General features: G+C 40.3%; 2 protein-coding genes across 5 annotated transcripts in view; one reads left to right on the plus strand and one right to left on the minus strand.

The window, feature by feature from the left end:
- Positions 1-6,582, plus strand: part of LOC116786373 (sodium/hydrogen exchanger 9B2-like) — a 24,340-nt gene extending 17,758 nt beyond the window's left edge. For all 4 annotated transcript variants that reach the window (XM_032686910.1, XM_032686909.1, XM_032686907.1 and 1 more), the window contains exon 12: positions 257-6,582. In XM_032686910.1, the coding sequence (XP_032542801.1) occupies positions 257-496 (240 nt within the window). In that variant the 3' untranslated portion in view covers positions 497-6,582. The remainder of the gene's footprint in view (positions 1-256) is intronic.
- Positions 6,573-14,206, minus strand: CISD2 (CDGSH iron sulfur domain 2). Its single transcript, XM_032686915.1, has 3 exons — positions 14,031-14,206; positions 7,950-8,161; positions 6,573-6,933 (listed from the first exon to the last, which is right to left on the minus strand). The coding sequence occupies exons 1-3, from the start codon at positions 14,131-14,133 to the stop codon at positions 6,844-6,846; spliced, it is 405 nt and encodes a 134-aa protein (XP_032542806.1). The 5' UTR covers positions 14,134-14,206; the 3' UTR covers positions 6,573-6,843.
- Between the last annotated feature and the right edge of the window lie 3,393 nt (positions 14,207-17,599).

Consider the following 17,599-nt stretch of genomic DNA (forward strand, 5'->3'; position numbering starts at 1 on the left):
AGCAATGTTCTTCACAGGGGTAAACCATCCAGATAAACTCATCAGCTTAGGGAATTCAAAATGTAGCCAAGTGGAAATTGTACTCATAGGTGTAATATAATATTTACTTTTCTATGTACTGCCTAGAAACTAATGGGTTGAATGTACTAAATATGTCAAAGTTACATGAAATGTTGACTGATGATTGGTCTCTTTTTTCCCTCTTTCAGTGCTAAAGGTTATTTTTTCCATCTCAGCAATGTTTTCTTCCCTGCAGGCTGCAATAGGTTCTCTTGCCCTGGATACAGCGAGAAGACATCAAGATGAGCAACTGGAAAAGTATGGAATGGATGTACTGACAGTAGCTTTCTTGGCTATCTTGATTACTGCTCCAATTGGAGCCCTGGTTATTGGCTTGGCAGGGCCCAGACTTTTGCAGAAGGCTCAGACAAATAGCAAGAAGGATGAGGAAGGTGCTGAGGCTGGAGAAGAAGCAGAGGCCTGTGAACCTTCGTGAGACAGACATCTACTGGAATATGGTCCTTCAATCCTTACACATTTGTTGAGTAAACATGGCATGTCTCTAATCTCGCTGGAGGAAACTAAAACAAGTATCAGTTACATCTGCTATTTTTAAAGCAGCCCTGGTGGAGTTCTATAAAATATTTTATTATGCCTTGAGATGAAATAGCTGAACACAGAGTGAACAGGCTGACCAGGCAGTGAGTCAGAAGTTAGCAGTCAACAGTTACTCAAAATGTGTGGGTGGTGAGGCCAGGGAGAGGGTCAGAACTGTTCAGGCATGGAGTGGAGTCATGAGGTGGAATATAAACAGAACAAAATGGAGACTAATGTGAGTAACTTCTTGATGGTTGAAACTGGGCTGTGAGATTACAGGTTCAATAACTCAAAGAAAGCGACTTCCAAATGCTGACACATACTGAACAAGTCCTGCCAAGAGCTGGTGATTTCCTCTCCTTCCTCATTTGTGTTTCTAAAACTTGCCTTTTCCTATGCTATTCTTTCTCACAGCTGATGCACTCCTTTGTGCCTTAGGGGGACTGTCAGCTCTGGTCATTGCAAGAAACAGCAAGTGATAATTCTGTGCTAAAAGAGACAGTTGGGGCCCTCACAGACTGTGATAATAGACGTGTTGGTGCTGGTAGAAAAAAGGACAGAGTTTGAAAATGGGATGAGGGTTGTGAGGAGGTTATAAGAAATGTGAAAGGGTTGTGTAGGACTGGGAAGGCTGCTCCTTCACCTATGTACCTCAGCCTTCACACACAATGTGAAGGGAGGGAAAGCCAGCTCTTTGGCCACTGAGTGGCTGTGTTGTGGTGCTGGCCACTGTAGGACAGATGGGAGAGCTCTTCACAGGTAGGGTTTGCTGACAGGGCAAGGCCTCAGCTCCTTCTGGGGAACTCAGCAGTAGCAGTAGACTTCTCCTCAAGATTCATGGGCCAGCCAGGATCTCCTGTTGCTTTGTCCTAATACCCATCTGGCTGAGAAAATGCCATGACTGGGTCCTTCTCACATCTGCATTTGGATAACTGCAGCAAAGGAAACCAGATATTTGTTAAAAATGTAGCCGGTTAGTGCTCATTTTTCCAAGAGGTGGCTGGCTGGATTGACTATGGAGACTGGAGGGCTCTCAGATTTGCCAGGGCATTTTTTACTCCTGACTGATGCAGAAAACTAATATAATTTAAATGAACAGTTTTGAAAATGGCAGCGCAGAGCAGGATGATACAAAGCAAAAGGAGCCTCATTCTCACCTACTTTCGGGAAGGCTGCTGGGGGAAGGCAGGTGTCATGAGTAAGCAGTGTTTAGGACACAGCACTAGCACCCTCTGCATGTACACACATCCTGTGGGTCTTTCCAGAAACACAAGATGTGTGTGGCTGTGGATCATGGTAATGATTGGCAACACTCGTGTCGAATACCTTGCTAAAATATTTCAGCAGGGGAAGCAAAAAGGTCAGATGCAGTTTTCTTCATTTTATTTAAATTAAATGCCTCCTGCAAGTCAGTTGCATTATAGTTCACATTTGATTTTCCTATTCCCAGTAGAGTTCCCTCTCTCTTCTCCTTTACTATCCTAAAGCCAGGAGTAACTTCCTCTGTTGATCAAAATCCTGGTCTTGCCTTTAGCTTTGCTATCACTTGACAGATAGTAGCAAATCTACCTTCCTCCGCTACATTTTTTACAAGTAGTGAGCTCCAAGTAAGTTGTTCCCAGCTCCATTCTGGGGCATGGAGTCAGTACAGCATCCCTCAGAAACTAAAAGTTATTTTGTTATTTTTTAGAAAGGATGCTGTATTGTGCCTGTAACTGAGGGGGATGACACTACTCAGCAGATTTCTACACTACAGTTCTCTGAATTCATGTTACAGAATACTCTACAGAATATATTTGATGTGTCTAGATTTTGGCACTAGTAAGAACTAACCAATTCCATTTTAACTTTTACATTTTTAATACGCAAAACAAAAACTGTACAAAAATGCATTTAACTACTTCAGTACTTTTAATATTGAAACTGTACTATTTGCAGAGTGTCACATATGCCTCTATATACAGATTAATTACAGATCAATATGTGTTCCTTTGTATATGCCTTCTTCTCCAAGGGAGAAAGAAAGCTTCCTGAGAAATGTTTAAGGTTCATAGCCTGCAATTCCAGCACAGTGATAAAAATACGAGGAAATTCTTTGGCAAGTTTTCCTCTAACAGTTGTCAAGTACACTGGTATTTTTTTACTATACACACTGCTGTTCTCTCTGCTTCCTTGGGAATGTACCATCTTTAGTTCAGTTCATGTTTGTCTCCTGACCTGAAAAGATGCTTTCAAACTGTGCACCAATGAATGGTTAAGGGTGCTGTGCTTGGTGGTTATTGTGTCATCCCTTGACTTCTGTGCCTGTTCTGCCTACTTTGCATGGCTAAGGGAAGGCACTCTGTTCCTTAAATAGGGGTGGTTTTAATAGGAGGTTATTGTATTTTGAAATTGTATTGTCTATAAACCTAACTGACAAGGTGAGGGAATACAGTGTTCAGTTCAGACTGTCTGTAAAATAATTCCACTTGAGTAAAACTTTGAGGAGTTCACTTTTTCATAAAGTTTTATAAAAAGCTGAATCCTCCCACTGAGATCACTATGCCAAATTTGGAATCTGGTCGATAACAGAAGTGTGATGTTGTAAGGATTACAGCCCTTTAAATTTGGACACAACCTTAAGTATGCAAGCAAACCTCTGACAAAGAGCCTTTGTTCATGATAACCTTACAACCGTAACAGCATCTCATAAATCAGATTTACCATGTCCCCTTTAACCTCAATGCACTCTCAATTTATGCATTAGATCACTTCCACCATTCTGAGTTCCTGAATAGCTATACCACTGAAAAGTGTCATCTTTTTGCTAATCTAAATGAAATTGAATGCATTTTTCTTTCTTTGCTACCTTATGTGGATATTTCTCATAAGGCTCCTTTCCCCCAGCTTTTATTAAATCTTCAGAAAGATTCAGGTTGAAGCTATTACATAGACCTGCAGATCTAAAACTAAAAGCGTTAAAGCTTTGTAATGCTCCTCTCCTTACCTTCCAGAAAAGAAGAAAACACTTGCATCTTGTCATGAAAAGAAATCTTATATGAGGACTAAGAACCTATAACACTGTGTTTTTTAATAAGTATCACGACAATTTCAGCCGATTTTAAATAGCTGTTAACTTTGAGAGATACGATTTCACTTTTTATCTTTTTATGTGGGTGAATCGTAACATTCAAGACCACCTCCCTTTTAACAAAACACCAGGGAAATCATTAATGAATAATGCATAAATTCAAGCCAAGAGAATCTGTATGCCATGCCAGTCTCTTATTTGTGGGAAGTAAAATTAGAGCACAATGTGCAGTAACTGATAACCAGAGGAATCCCGCTCTCATGCAGACACAATCATAGGCATAGCACGGGAGAGTACCGAATGTGCCGTTCCAGAAGGTTCAGAAGAACCTCTGCAGCAGAAGGTCTGACAGCATTCCTGGCAGCCAGCATTGGGCAGAGTTACAGGAGGCAGCATATGGGAAAAGACAGAAACTGGCCATCTGGAAGCAGGGAATTGCACAGGCCAGGGGATGCAGTGACAATGTAATTATAATCACTGCTTACTCTCTCTTTTTCAGCCAGTTTTTTAAGGAATTTAGACTGAAGCCTGAAGTTAACTGTGAAACAGTCATGGTGTAATACAGCCAAAAAACAATGAATGATAAGTTTCTACATTTTGCTTTTGTAATAAACAGAGTGAAAGAGATCAAATTTTGGGTCAGCTGCATTTCAATTACATTTACTTTGTCTAGTAGTTGCCACAAATCTAACACCTTTCTCTAAACTTGCAAGTTTATTTGTAGCCTAATCTAACTATTGTTCAAATTATAATCAAAAGAAAGGTAAACATTACTGTTCTAGTAGAGTAAAAAGATATGTCACAATATGCCAATTTCAGTTTCTCCTGATTTTTTATTGAGACTGTGAAGACCTCAGTTCTCAAGTCCACTACCTCAGTTCTGGTCTTTATTAGCCTTCAAGGCAAATTTATCCCTCTGTGTGGAGCTTCCAAATTAGGTTAGAAGAGTCAGGTAATTGGTTCAACTCGCTCTATTGCTGGTGAAATACAGGGCACTGCAGGCCCTTCAGCTCTTAGCTATCTATCTCTGTAGACTTCAGGTAGATGATTTGAACTGATTAGTAAATTCTTTGAGATTTTCTACAGAAATTTCTGTGTCCATGAGACAGTATTACCTTGACAGATTTTGAAATGCAAGGAGATGGTGATTTATCTTGCTTGTGATCGTCGTTATATTATTATTATAAAGTACTAAAACATCCTTTCTACAAAGGCACTGTAACTGAGTGCTGCTTTTGCAACACTACAAATGCGTTCCATTCCATTACAGACATAAGCACAAAAAACCAAACTCCTGTTTATTCCACAGCCACATTTGTAGATAGTTTAACAGCAATCTCTTCTAAGAGCAGGCAGGGGAAAAAACTATTTCACAATTGAGCTGTATTAAAGATGGAGTGAAGAGGTTAAACCTTACACTGTCATTCTGCTTTTAGAGGAGCTTTTTTTTGCTGTATTACTTAATTCAGCAAGGTTTGTCGTAGTTTTAACTGGTTTGGTTTTGATTTCAGAGGAAACCAAACTATTTGAATACAAAATAGTATCCTGATAAAAGATGGAAGTACATACAGGGCTTTATATAATAACAGCCTGCTACAATGGGCTGTGGATTTTAGAGCCTGAAAAAAGAAATCTAAAGACAGGCTTTTGCATTTCACAATAACTTCTTCACCAAACCCAAGAATTGGGGCTTGGTGTTCAATATACCTCTTTAAGTGAAGACTGAGTATAAGACACTTAATATTACACATTTTTATCTATTTTAAATGTTATATACTAATATGTTTATGCTTTGCTTATCCGTTGAAGTAAGACCACCATGAAGCATTAATACATTAGAGGTTATACCATGGTTCTGTTACAGACTCTGTAAAAGCAGGCATTGAACACATAATCACATTCTAATCTGCCATCTTTTGTTGGAAGGCAAGAGGTTTTGGTACCTGGAACTACAACAGTTACAAAAAGAGGAGGAATGATCTACCTTAGTTCTGCTGCTGTTGCAAGAGCCCTTATGTAAGAACAGCTTTCTGACTTGCTTTCTGCTTCAGCACTGTGGTGATCAGCTTTGGCAACAGCTCTGGGGCTTCCCACCTGCCTAACAATGGGTCAAATGAAATGCTGTTAAGGAATGGCTGAAATCTGCCTCAGTACAACTGTCTAAAACTGTAGCATGGATCAGATTTTTGTTTTTAAACTGATGGATACAGTCTTTCATGGGAGAATAAAGCACTTTAGAATAATTAGAAGTCTAGCAGTTAGGTAAGTAGCAATTATTTACCTGCATCTGAAATTAAGCCGCATCACAGCAAAGTTCTGACTTGCCTAAATAATAATTCTGAATGGGGAACAGCTCAGCTCTGCATCCACAGTTCTGTCATTTAACCCATTCATCCCGTGAGAGTTCCCATTACAAAAAGTAACAACTACAGTGCAAGTGAACTTGCATGAAGCAAATTGGTGTTTCCTCCCAAGAGCTCATGAACAATCAACACAGGGGCCTGAAACAAAGGGATGTTTGTGGCTGACCTGCTCAGTAGTTTAGTTTTTATACAGTCTGGAACTGCAGCACTCCACCTAGGATGCTGTACAAAACTCTCCAGCTGTGTGGGGTTTGTCTGAGCTGGGCTACTTTGCATAAGACTAACAAACTGCCCACGCAGGCAGTCTGCGCAGGCCAGACCTTCAGTTACCATAACTTAACACTGCTGTGCTGCCTGACTGAATATACATTCACAAAGAATGAATTTGGTATCTTTTTTCTCCCCCACTGCAGTGCACTCAAATTTGTTGCTGAAAAGCAAAATAAAACATGGCTTCTCAGCAGAGCAAAATCAAACAGAAAAGTGCACTTCTGTCACTTGAAATAGTGAGTTTTATAACTGCATGTTCATACAAAAAAGGCTTAGTTGTAGAAAGTCAATTTATTGTTGAAATAAACGACTTATTTACAGAGATAGGTACTTTACAGTTTTACAAAGCAGACAAAATTCTTTTCAGAATAAGGTACTGAAACAGTGACAAATTCAGCACTGTCTAAATGTAGTTTATTCCATAAAGAAATCTACAGCAATCATTAAACTAAATCATACCAATCACATAATAAATGCTGCCCCTTGCAACTACAATGGTATAAAAAGACATTATCAGTCAGGATCTAAGGGATTAAACATCTGCTATACTTCTTTCTTCTTGAGTATTAGTGGACCTACATTATCTCCTGTTAATTCATTGTGCTTGTTGTGGGAGCCATCACAGACAGGGAACTGAAAGAAAACAGACATGAGGAATTAGAGTAACTCTGTACAGCAATTGCAAGGTGATTTTTGTACTTCTTCCTATACCAAGACCACTTTGATAATGTTGCTAGTTCCTCCTATTATGTCCTGTTTCAATATCAAACTCCTGTCAGACAGAGGACTACGGAAAACAAACACTGTTAATGGGTCACTAGATTTGTGAGGTCCTAAAATAGCTGTTCTTAGACGCAAAGTTAGGGATGAACCCTTTTCCATGACAGAACAGCAAGCAGAGCAGCCATCACAGCTACAAATGCTTTAAAATTTATTGTGGAAGTGGTCTGAATAGATCTAATCATTTGCAACCAGAAAGTACTTTTTTAAGAAAAGCTGAAATACTTGGCTGAAGTGATTAGTCCAAAGTGAGAATAGTTGAGCAAGTTTCTTCAGTTCAGGGCAGATTTTTTTTGTTGTTGTTAAAACAGGAAAGCATTCAGTCCAGAGAGGACAAAACCAGAGTGCAGTCAGGACATTCAAAATTGAATCAGGAAATTGAGGCTAGATTAAAAATGCTTATTTAACTTCTCGTTGATTTCAGGGATAGACTATCCAAACCAGTCATTGACTGCTCTGGACCTGATGGGGATATGCTCTCTCTCACCAACACTGGCCCAGTCTTACTTTCACTCTAATATGAACAACTTCCTAAGCATTGTTTTTTTGCAAAATAATAGTAGTTATCTTCTAATTATTTGCAATGTATTTCAAAATAGTAAACAAAGACTGGTTGGTTTTATTCTGCTCACACATGGTCACTCTAAATGCTTCTAGAAAAGCCCTACTGTATTTCTTTCAAGTTTCTACAGTTTCTTTCTGCATGTAGATAGGTGTATGTGGAGAAAAAATAAGAATTGTGCCGCTCTGCAAAACTCAGGAACATGTCCCACCTCCAGAGAAAAGCAAAAGGTCAACATTCACCACTGAAGCACTGATAAAAACATGCAAGTTTCAATCTCTAATCCTACAGTAGCACAGTGTCTTACCGTCTTAGAACGCCAACACCTGCAGTAAGCTTTAGTGAGGCACAGATCTTCAATGTTTATTTCATTCACTACTTTGGGATTTTCCTTCTGGATCTTAAGGTTAATCAAGCTATCCTTCTGCTGCTTCTTCTTGGGGAGGAAGGGACGAACAGCGAGGTAACCGAGCAGGGCCAGCACGCCCAGGAAAGGCAACAATCGCAGCCATTCTGAAACTAAAGACAGGTGGGATTTAGATTGGCACTTTAGTGCAGTGTCAGCTACTTATAAAATGGCTTAGGCTGAGGGTAGGGAATGGAGCTGCTCAGTCAGCAAGGCTCTGAGGGCAAGCAAGACTCCATGGGTACATCTTAGGAAGAAAGAAGAGACAGATTAAATCCTGGGGTTTACAAGAGGCAAAGTAAAAATCTGACTCCTAGAACTTCATCTAAATTTTAAGACTCTAGAAGATGATTCAGTGGAAGAGAATAAATCAAAAATAAATAAAAGATTTACTGGAATGGGGAACCCTAAAATTACAGGGGTTCTGCTCGCTTGCAGTAAACCAGCACTTGTACTAGCAAATTGGGTATGACTGCATGTGGTAAGTATATTCAGTGCAGGTATCTTAACATTCTGTAAAGGAAAAATTATTCAATACATTTTGTAATTGAATTTTTATTTGCTTATTTCAGGTTTTGCTGTTCTTGGAAGGTTTTATCATTTTTTTTGTTCCAAGTTTATTTACAAATTCTTGGTTTGTAAATTACACAGATTACTAGGCAAACACTAGCAAAACCTTTACCAATCTTCTTGGACTTATTTTTCAGACCTCTCCTCAGGGATCTGCAAAAGTTTCTACAACTCAGAGAAAGAGACTTGAAATCAGTAACTCAAGTCGCAGGAAATTACTTTTCCAGCAAAACATGCTGTGACAATACTCCAGTGTAATTTAAATACCATGGTGAAATAAAGGTTGATAGCATTTTTCTGAATTTCTGGAGAATGTATTAAATCTAAACACTCATACAGAAGAGAGTTTAAAAATACTTTTAAAAAAGCAAAAGAAAGAAGTATAATAAGCTGGAGCACAAACAGCTGCATAAGCACTTTGTAATACAACACTGTAATCAAGTTACTCTTCTAAATTATTTAGGATCAGAACATAGCAAAATTTTGTTTTGCAGTTTGTTTTTTGAAATTAAGATGCATGAGAAAATGCAATAGAGCAGGCTAAGGATGCTAGATGGGTTGTAGCTCTCAGAAAATACATTATTGTGTATAGCTTGATTTTATTTAAACTAAGAGAGCACACACTTATGCTAATACTTTTCCAGTTGGAATACAGTGGATTTTTCTTAAGAAATTGATTTTTCTGGAAGTACACCATGTGATGAAAATACTTCGTGGGACTAATTTTATGTTCTTTGCGTTTTCTATAGCCTTTGACATTACAGCCACACTTAGTGCATTTATCTAGAAATGCATTATAGCTGCAAAAATCCTAAAGGCACTGCAAGAACTTTCAGTAATCACTTCACCGAAGTTTTGGGTCCCTCACTACAACAAAGACATTGAGGTGCTGGAGTGAGTCCAGAGAAGGGCAATGGAGCACAAGTGTGATGAGGAGTATCTGAGGGAGTCAGGGGTCTGCAGCCTGGGGAAGATGAGGCTCAGGGGTGACCTTATCGCTCTCTACAGCTGCCTGAAAGGAGGTTGTACCCATGTGGAGATGGGCCTCTTCTCCCAGGTAACAAGTGACAGGACGGGTGGAAATGGCCTCATGTTGTGCTGGGGGAGGTTTAGATGGAATATTAGGAAAAATTTCTTCACTGAAAGTGTGGTCAGACATTGAAAGAGGCTGCTGAGGGAAGTGGTGGACTCCTCATCCCTAGAAATGTTCTCAAAGCACTTTGGTTTAGGGGTATGGTTTAGCAGTGAATATGGAAGTGCTGAGTTAAAGGTTGGACTCAGTGATCTCAGACTCAATGATCTTAGAGGTCTTTTCCAGTTTTAATGGTTCTATGATCTCAATATAGCTCAAAACTCCCTGATACAACATCAAAATCAGGAATCGTGGGAGACTCATAACCAGATGGGTTCATCCAAATGAAACAGGAACATGATAGCTGTAACCTCTGAGAAGGGAAATTAGAAACAAACATGGATAGGAAGTACAAGGATATTATTTATAATAGTTATTATTTAACATTTTTACCATGCTAACTACTGATAAATAGTTGTCCCCACTAGCCAATGATTTCTTTGCTTATTTCTAATCTGGGAGTCTCTGGAAAGCCCCCAATTACACCAATGTGTACACTAATCATAAAGAGACTTGTTATTGCTAAAAGACTGCTAGAAGTTCATGTGTTTAAACTGAAAAATCAACATCATCATGCTTCTAGGGCAAGAGATACAAGACACTGTGACAAAGTAAAAAAAGTAAGAGACCTTTGGGCTGGGTGGGCAGCAGTGAGAAAAAAGCTTCACCCAAACTAATGCAATTATGCCTTCCTACAACTGTAAGCTGCTCTGTGTTTTTAAAGCCATTCATACCTTTCTGAAGCAGATGTAAGGCAATTCACAAGACTGTTTATTTTCACAGCTGACAACTCAAAATTCAGCAATTACATTGATTCTGGAGATCCTTTATCAGTTCTGCTGCATGGGAAGAGACAGCCTTTGGAGACAGAAATGAAGAGTAGTATATTGAAGAGGTTAGTCTTCTAACTTGTGTTAGACAGAGACTGATCCCAAAGAAAAGTTCTGGAAAGTATCAGAGACCAGAGAATTCCAAGAAGCTGAGGCCACGGACCATAGGCCACAGTTACATTTTCAAGGAGAGGTTGTTGTAATTTTTAGTCCAACAGTAACAAGTCTAGCAACATAAGAAACACATTGTGAACTGAAAGGGACAGGCCAGACACTAAGAGTCAAATCAAAGCAGGTGTTCCCTGCTTGTCTTCCATCAACTACTCCTTTGATATTTTCACTCTGATTTATGTTTCAGCTGATTTCGGTGGAAATGATCCTATGCAGACCCAAAACCAGCCTCTTACAGTAACAGCTCAACTGCAAACCAAAATCTTAACAAGTATCAGCTACTAGACAAAATGAAGATTTGAACTGTTATTGTATATTCTCTAAAGTGATTAAATTCTTCAGGCAAATTAAAATTACTTATTAATTACATTTTCCTCAGAACTAATAAGCAGATGTATGCTAACTCTGTTCAGTTGTTTGCTCTTCTGAGGTGAATGTTTGTACCATTTTAATGACATCTTCAAAGATGAAAAGCAATGCTAGCATGAGACAACACTGTTCATTTCACTGAACTTGGGAAGGCTAAAGCAGCTATGACAGAACACTGAAAGAGGCCTCTGAACAGCAGCAGCATGATAACTTAGATATCCGCTTTCAAACCCAAGGTCAAACATTCTTTCCTTCCTCCCTGACTGCATTTACCTTCAGGAGTTATGCATTAGATGTTAACAGTCCTCTCTTCAAGCAAGCAGTTTTTCATTCTGTTTTGGTAAGGTCACGATAAACAATAAGTGACAAGATTTTTAATTGGCACACTATAACACACACCTATATAAAAAAAGGTGCTCCTTATAGTTTTGGTTTGTTGTTTCTACAACTGATGTGCTACAGGAACTGAGGTTGCATCTGCCTGGAAGATAATGAAAGTTTATAGAAGTAATAAAAGAGCTAACAAGCAAAGGACTGCACTGTTCCAAATCTAGGATCTGACTTGCCTTTGCAAACAAGGTCTATGCTAGCAAGTGTTTTATACTGCTGGTCCCTAGAGATGCCACGAAAGGACAAATACTACTGCACTTTAAATGTTTTTACATCTATATTATTTCTCACTTTCCAAAAAGAAGCAAAGAAAAATGCTTGAAATGTTTGATATGCCATTTGCCAAAGAATAAACTCTGTAATTTGTAGTAGTAGTAAACACAAAAGAGAACATTAATCTAATCTTCTCTATTGTCTAACAATCTTTCACTATTGGTAATTCACTGCAAGATAACCCCGGGATTGGGAATCCCCTGCTCTTAGATACTTATGACTTTAGGACAGGACAGACTATGACCACAGCAGCAAAGAGAAGAGGCAGCATCTGCTGAAGCAATCATTGTCTCACGTGAAACTTAAGACTGACAGCAGCTCTGAGTGCATGTAAGCACAAGACTCTTCAATGAGCAATGACGTCTGAATGACTTTCAATAACCTTTAAGCACTAAGAGATGATATTTTTTTAATTTAGGTGCCTAGGATGAGGTGTCCTACGATTTCCTTTTCGAAAGCCTCACCACGTTGTGTTTACCCTAAGTCATTACTTTAAGTGCCTTGTACAGTTTTGCTTTTTTTTCTTCCACTTTCATTCACATCCACCCTAAGAGATGTATAAGCATGTATAAGATGTATAAGCATGACAGCAGATACTATTCTAGTTCACTGTTAAAAAAAAAAGAAAAATTGTAAAAATGTTATTTCTATAGCTATGTAGTTTTAATTATACCTTCATTTCCCATTTTTAGAGTCCAGTCAAAAAAAAATCACTGAGGCAAGGAATTTTTTCAGGTATGCTCATTAAATACTACCAGTTCTCAAAGCAATTTCTGACTTGGTCCTTCTTTTACCCTTGTTTAGTATTTTTGGGACTGACATTTCCCATGTTTCATCTCCACTTAAGGTATCAGTTGTTTGCTTCTTGTCCTCCCTCCAAATTCAAGAAAGTACCTGTCAGTGGGGTAAATAATATGACAGCAGAACAGTTCTCCCCCACTGATCACTCTATGAAAAACAAACAAACAAACAAGTCCTGACGGTTTTTCAGAATGTTTTCTCAGAGGTTTTCAGAATAAATTGTACTACTACTATGTATTGTGAATAAATACAGACTGCACAAATAATGCTGTTACAGAAATACATGTCTGGAAAAGTGAAGCAATAAGAAACAAAAGTATTACCAAGCTTAACAACCTGCCGTTAAAAGGGCAATGACTTAAGTAGAAAACTGACAAATGCTAGGAATTGGTGAACCTGCATTGTTCTGTAGCTTATTTTATCCCCTTCCTCCCATCTTTGTAGGAGCTGAATTTCTCTATTTGGTAAATATAATTAACAGTTTTTCAAATATAAGAGTAGTGGTTGAAAAAGAAGAACTGTTCATTCAAAAGAGGTTTGCTTGTCCTGAGAAAGATAATGGGATTTACAGTTTACAAGCAGCATAAACATGCTGGGGAAAAAAAAGTACTCAAACCTGGCTTTAAATAAATTGTGCCCGTTCTAAATTTAACAATTTTCCATTACTATTATAGTCACAGATACAAGATACAAGATTGACCCTGCCCTTTGAAAACTTCTTCTACTTCCAGTGAGTTTTTGTTGAGAGCATTCCTCTTATTTATTACCACCGAACTAATCTTGTCACTTGACACTGCCTGAGGTCCTGCCTGTATTACTGCAGCCGAGCCTGGGCTCTGGGAGCCACAGTTTGCAGAGCACTGGCGAGCACTGAACACCCAGAACACTCGCCAGTATTCAGTTTTCTTTCTTGTTCGCTGTAGCAGGGCTACGATCAACGAACTGGTATTTTCACTCCCTTACCCAGAAAATACTGACGAAAAATATTAAATCGAAAGAAAAAAACCCAAACCCACTAACTTTGTGTATGTAGCAGGCTCCCAGAATGAGATTTTTGTTGTTGTTGTTTGAACGGGGTACAAAGGCCGCCTTCAACCTGCGAAGCAGAGGACGAGGCCACGTTTCAGGCCTCCGGCTAAAATCCCATTCCCTGTAGCCGCACGGCCTCTGGCTCGCCGGTGCCGGCACCGAGAGGAATTTTTAAGCACAGCGCCAACATTTCACTCCATCGCTGCCCTTTTTCCTGACAGCTCCCACCTCCCTCCCAGGGCACCCAAACCTCCTGTCTGTCGGGTCGTTCCGCTGCTGAGACAGTTTAAGGTTTGGGGTTCCCCGTTCCGTGACGGAGACAGCGCGCGATGCCAGGCGCGAGGGGCGGGAGCCGGAGCCCGGGCAGGACCGACGGCGCCGCCGGGGCGGGAAGGGGGTCCCGCTCCCCCCGTTCACCTGTGAGGCGGATGAAGCCGCCGACGCTCTCGGGCAGCGGCAGGCGCTTGAGGTAGGCGGGCAGCTGGACCTTGACGATGCGGGCCAGGGTCTCCAGCACCATGTCTGGAACGTGCCTCCGCGCGCCGCCACGGGATGCTCCCGCCGCGCACGCGCCCAGGGGCGGTACCGCGCACGCGCCCGGGCGGCCGACCCCGTTCTTCACGCCGGCGCCGCCAGGGGGCGCTGCCGCCGCAGAGGGGGGCGGGAGCGCTCCCGCCGCCAGGGGGCGCGCGGGCGGGAAGGGAAGGGAGCATGGCTTGAATAATACGTGGCTTCTGATTTACAGGCTGTATTTAATTTCCCGTCGTCACCCTTGCTGCGTTCAGGTTGCGTTCCACGTTGAAGGTCTTACAAAAATTTTGAAGTAAAAAGACTGAAGATTTTTCTTCTTGTGGATGAGGTAGGACAGCGTGAGGGCTGAGAGGTTTAATGCTACGGGGAGAGATGCACCCATCTTCTCTTTGGCAATGGTTTGCACAGAACAAGTCCTCTCTCCACCTTTGATTTGATTTTATTTCATTTCATTTCATTTCACTTTTATGCCAAGGAGACTGGTCATTTTTTGGCATAGAAAATCCCCCCTGTATAGCCAGGTGAAATAACGTGAAGTATGCAGCCATTCTGAGTCAATTTAGCCAATCCATCCAGACCTGGATACTCTAGCATTAATCCCTTGGTCATGACACCACCATTTGGTTCAAGATGCTTTGCTGGCACCATGAGTGAATCTATCAAGTGCTAATAGCATGTAGCACAGAGCACAAGCAGGAAAGCTGAAGCAGCACAATCCTAGAAGACCTGTCTCCTTCCTAACTGAAGCACAGTTCTTTCTCCTTCCTCAGTGTACTGAAACCACACCATATCTGCCCATATCAACAATGCACTTTTCCTGCTTGCCCAGAATTGGTATTCAAGAAGTTTTAGGGTAGGGTAATAGGGTTCCACAAGACAATGGAAGAATAATTATTTCTTGAGTCACATGAACCCACTGCTCTGTCTTTGGCTGAAACTACTCAGCGGTCATGTTTGTCTTTAATTGACTGGGATGTACAAACCTAGTGCTACATCTCTTTCACTAGTTTGCTTTAATGATCAATTCCAAACAATCTTAACCAAAAGTTAAAATCACCGTAGAGAACTAAAGCAAAGCAAGCAAACAAACAAACAAACAATCCTACCAAAACCAAATACTGGAAGCTAGGTTTAAGACAAGCAAATTCAACTTATTTGTGCTTCTGGCCTGAATATTACTTTTCTACCTGTGACCCTACATTAACATTTCCTGATGAATCATCATCTTTAGCTTGTGGGAATATTCCTGTGATCTCACAGTATCTAAGTTCCCTACCTCACCTAAATTTATCCATGTAATGAATATGTCTGTTGTCCTAAGATGATTCCTTCTTGTTTAGGCAAATGCCTGCTGTTAGACAAGGTAATGAAAGAGTAAAACATTTGGTTATTCCTGTAAAGATTACACATCAGATGTTGTGATGTAACCTTGTTTGTGAGACTTTCTGGGGAAAGAATACATAAAGCTGAAGGTACATAAGGTAAATCCTCTAGTTCTGAATCAAACAACTTCACACTGAAGTTGAGAGCCTCTGTTCTTCCCTCCTCCTCCCCCCTTTCTTCTGCTCTTCCAGCCTTCTCTGGATGCTAGCTGTGATACTGGGAGCACAGCTGACATTTCAGGGAAGATCCTGAAATCCCACTGTGCTGCCTTTGATCAGTGCTGCACTCAGCACACTGCAAGTCAATCTGCACATGTGGCAGAGTGGAACTGCTCTTGCTGCTCCTTGTCTGTCCGTGGAGGTATCAGCTGACATGAGTCATGGACACGTTTGGCATATGAAAGTCTGAGAGTCATAGATTATGAGAAGTCTATCAAAAAAAAATGAGAATGAGATTCTTAACTGAAGGGGAGGCAAAAAATCTTCTTTAGAAGTCCAGTTTAAACTGGAGCTCAGGAGATGCATGTTCACCCTGCAATTTGGCTGCAGACTTCCTGTTTGATTTAAGGTGGAAAATGTAAGCTACAGGCTTGCTCAGTCCTGCAGGAAAGAGAAGGGTTTTACACAGTAGTCCATATTCAGGGACCACGTTATGGGGTCAGAACTTATTATCAGTCAACATCAGGAGGTTTAGTAGGCCAATGTGATATCTTCCTTCTGTTACACATGTTTAACACCCTATGTGGACATTCTTATTCCAGAGGCAGATTGCTACTTCAGGATTTTATCAGCATGCTTTTCAACTCAAATATCAGTACTGTTTGGTTTCTGAAAAATTTTCTAGGTTTTTTGGGGAAGAGTAACATGCAACAATTCATTCCTGCATATTTAGCTTCTGTTTGTGAACTGTTAAAAAGTAGAGATTGCCTCTGCTTATGTGTTTCGTGCTAAATTTGGCCACTGAAATTCTGGTATTGGGAGGATATATAGGAGTTGCAGTAATAAAAATAACAGCACAAAAAGCCAGTTATAGTTACTTGAACAGAACCTAGGTCAGCCATACTGATTTCACCATTAAGTATCCTCTATCACTGGGATTTTCATCTAGCAAGAACATTACAGATAAAATGGAGCTTACATGAAGAGAGCTGCATAGTTAGGGCTAGCTCATGTCTTTGACATTTGGAATTCCCAAAACATAGCCCAGATGAGAACCAGCCCAATTAACTTACTCCTGTGCATGCTTTGATAACAATTGTAGAGAAGTTCATGGTGCAGAATTTATTCTTGTCACTACAACATGGCTGCTGCATTGGTCCAGTACACAGTAGAAATAAGAGTTGCCTTCAGCATCCTCAAGCTGGTGGTCCAACAGACTGAACATAATTGAAAAGAATCTGGTTGTGTTCCTTCTTTTGCTACCCTTCAAAAATTGCTTAATTTCCCTCTGCCTTTAATTCTGCTGTAAAATGAGATGATACTTACTGGTCTGTCTAGAACACTAAGAATTGCAAAGGAAAAGAACATTTGTAAATTATATATATTTCTTTTATTTTACCAAGTACACGTCAGTAAGGATAAAAGATGAAAGGTTCTGAGGCAGCAGACACACAATTCTTCCATCTGTAAAAGAAGCCTAAGTAGCACAGTAATTTGCTCAGCACTCTTTCATGGTAATGAGATTTTCTATCAACAGGATATCTTGTGTTGTTAAAACCATTTTCTTGGAATTGGTATTGCCATTTTCCAAACTGAGCACCTGGAATAATATCTGCAACAGGCAAAACTACTATTGTTAACTAAAAACTATCCTGCCACCACATTGCTGGCTCCTGTGATCAGCAAACACAAGCCTGCATCTAGGAGGAAGCCAGATTTCCCCTTTTGTATTTGAATCATTTCACAATGGGGTATGATTAGCTGCTGTTCCTGCTGTATGCAAGGATCTCTCTTCTCCACTTCCCCAAAAGCAAGCAAAATCATTGCACCCCAGAAGAGCTGTAGGAACTGTGATTCATTTCATGCACTGTCTCTGTCAGCTAGTTATGCAGCACTGTCAACACCCAACTGTTA

This window comes from Chiroxiphia lanceolata, chromosome 4 (genome assembly GCF_009829145.1).
Source record: "Chiroxiphia lanceolata isolate bChiLan1 chromosome 4, bChiLan1.pri, whole genome shotgun sequence".
NCBI classification, from domain to species: Eukaryota; Metazoa; Chordata; class Aves; order Passeriformes; family Pipridae; genus Chiroxiphia; species Chiroxiphia lanceolata.

Coding starts and splice junctions, on each gene's coding strand:
- CISD2 (XM_032686915.1), bottom strand. CDS start 14,133: ATGGTGCTGGAGACCCTGGCCCGCATCGTCAAGGTCCAGCTGCCCGCC. Junction 8,162..14,030: donor CGGCTTCATCCGCCTCACAG/GTGAACGGGGGG, acceptor ACCTGTCTTTAG/TTTCAGAATGGCTGCGATTG. Junction 6,934..7,949: donor GGTGTTGGCGTTCTAAGACG/GTAAGACACTGT, acceptor GTTTTCTTTCAG/TTCCCTGTCTGTGATGGCTC.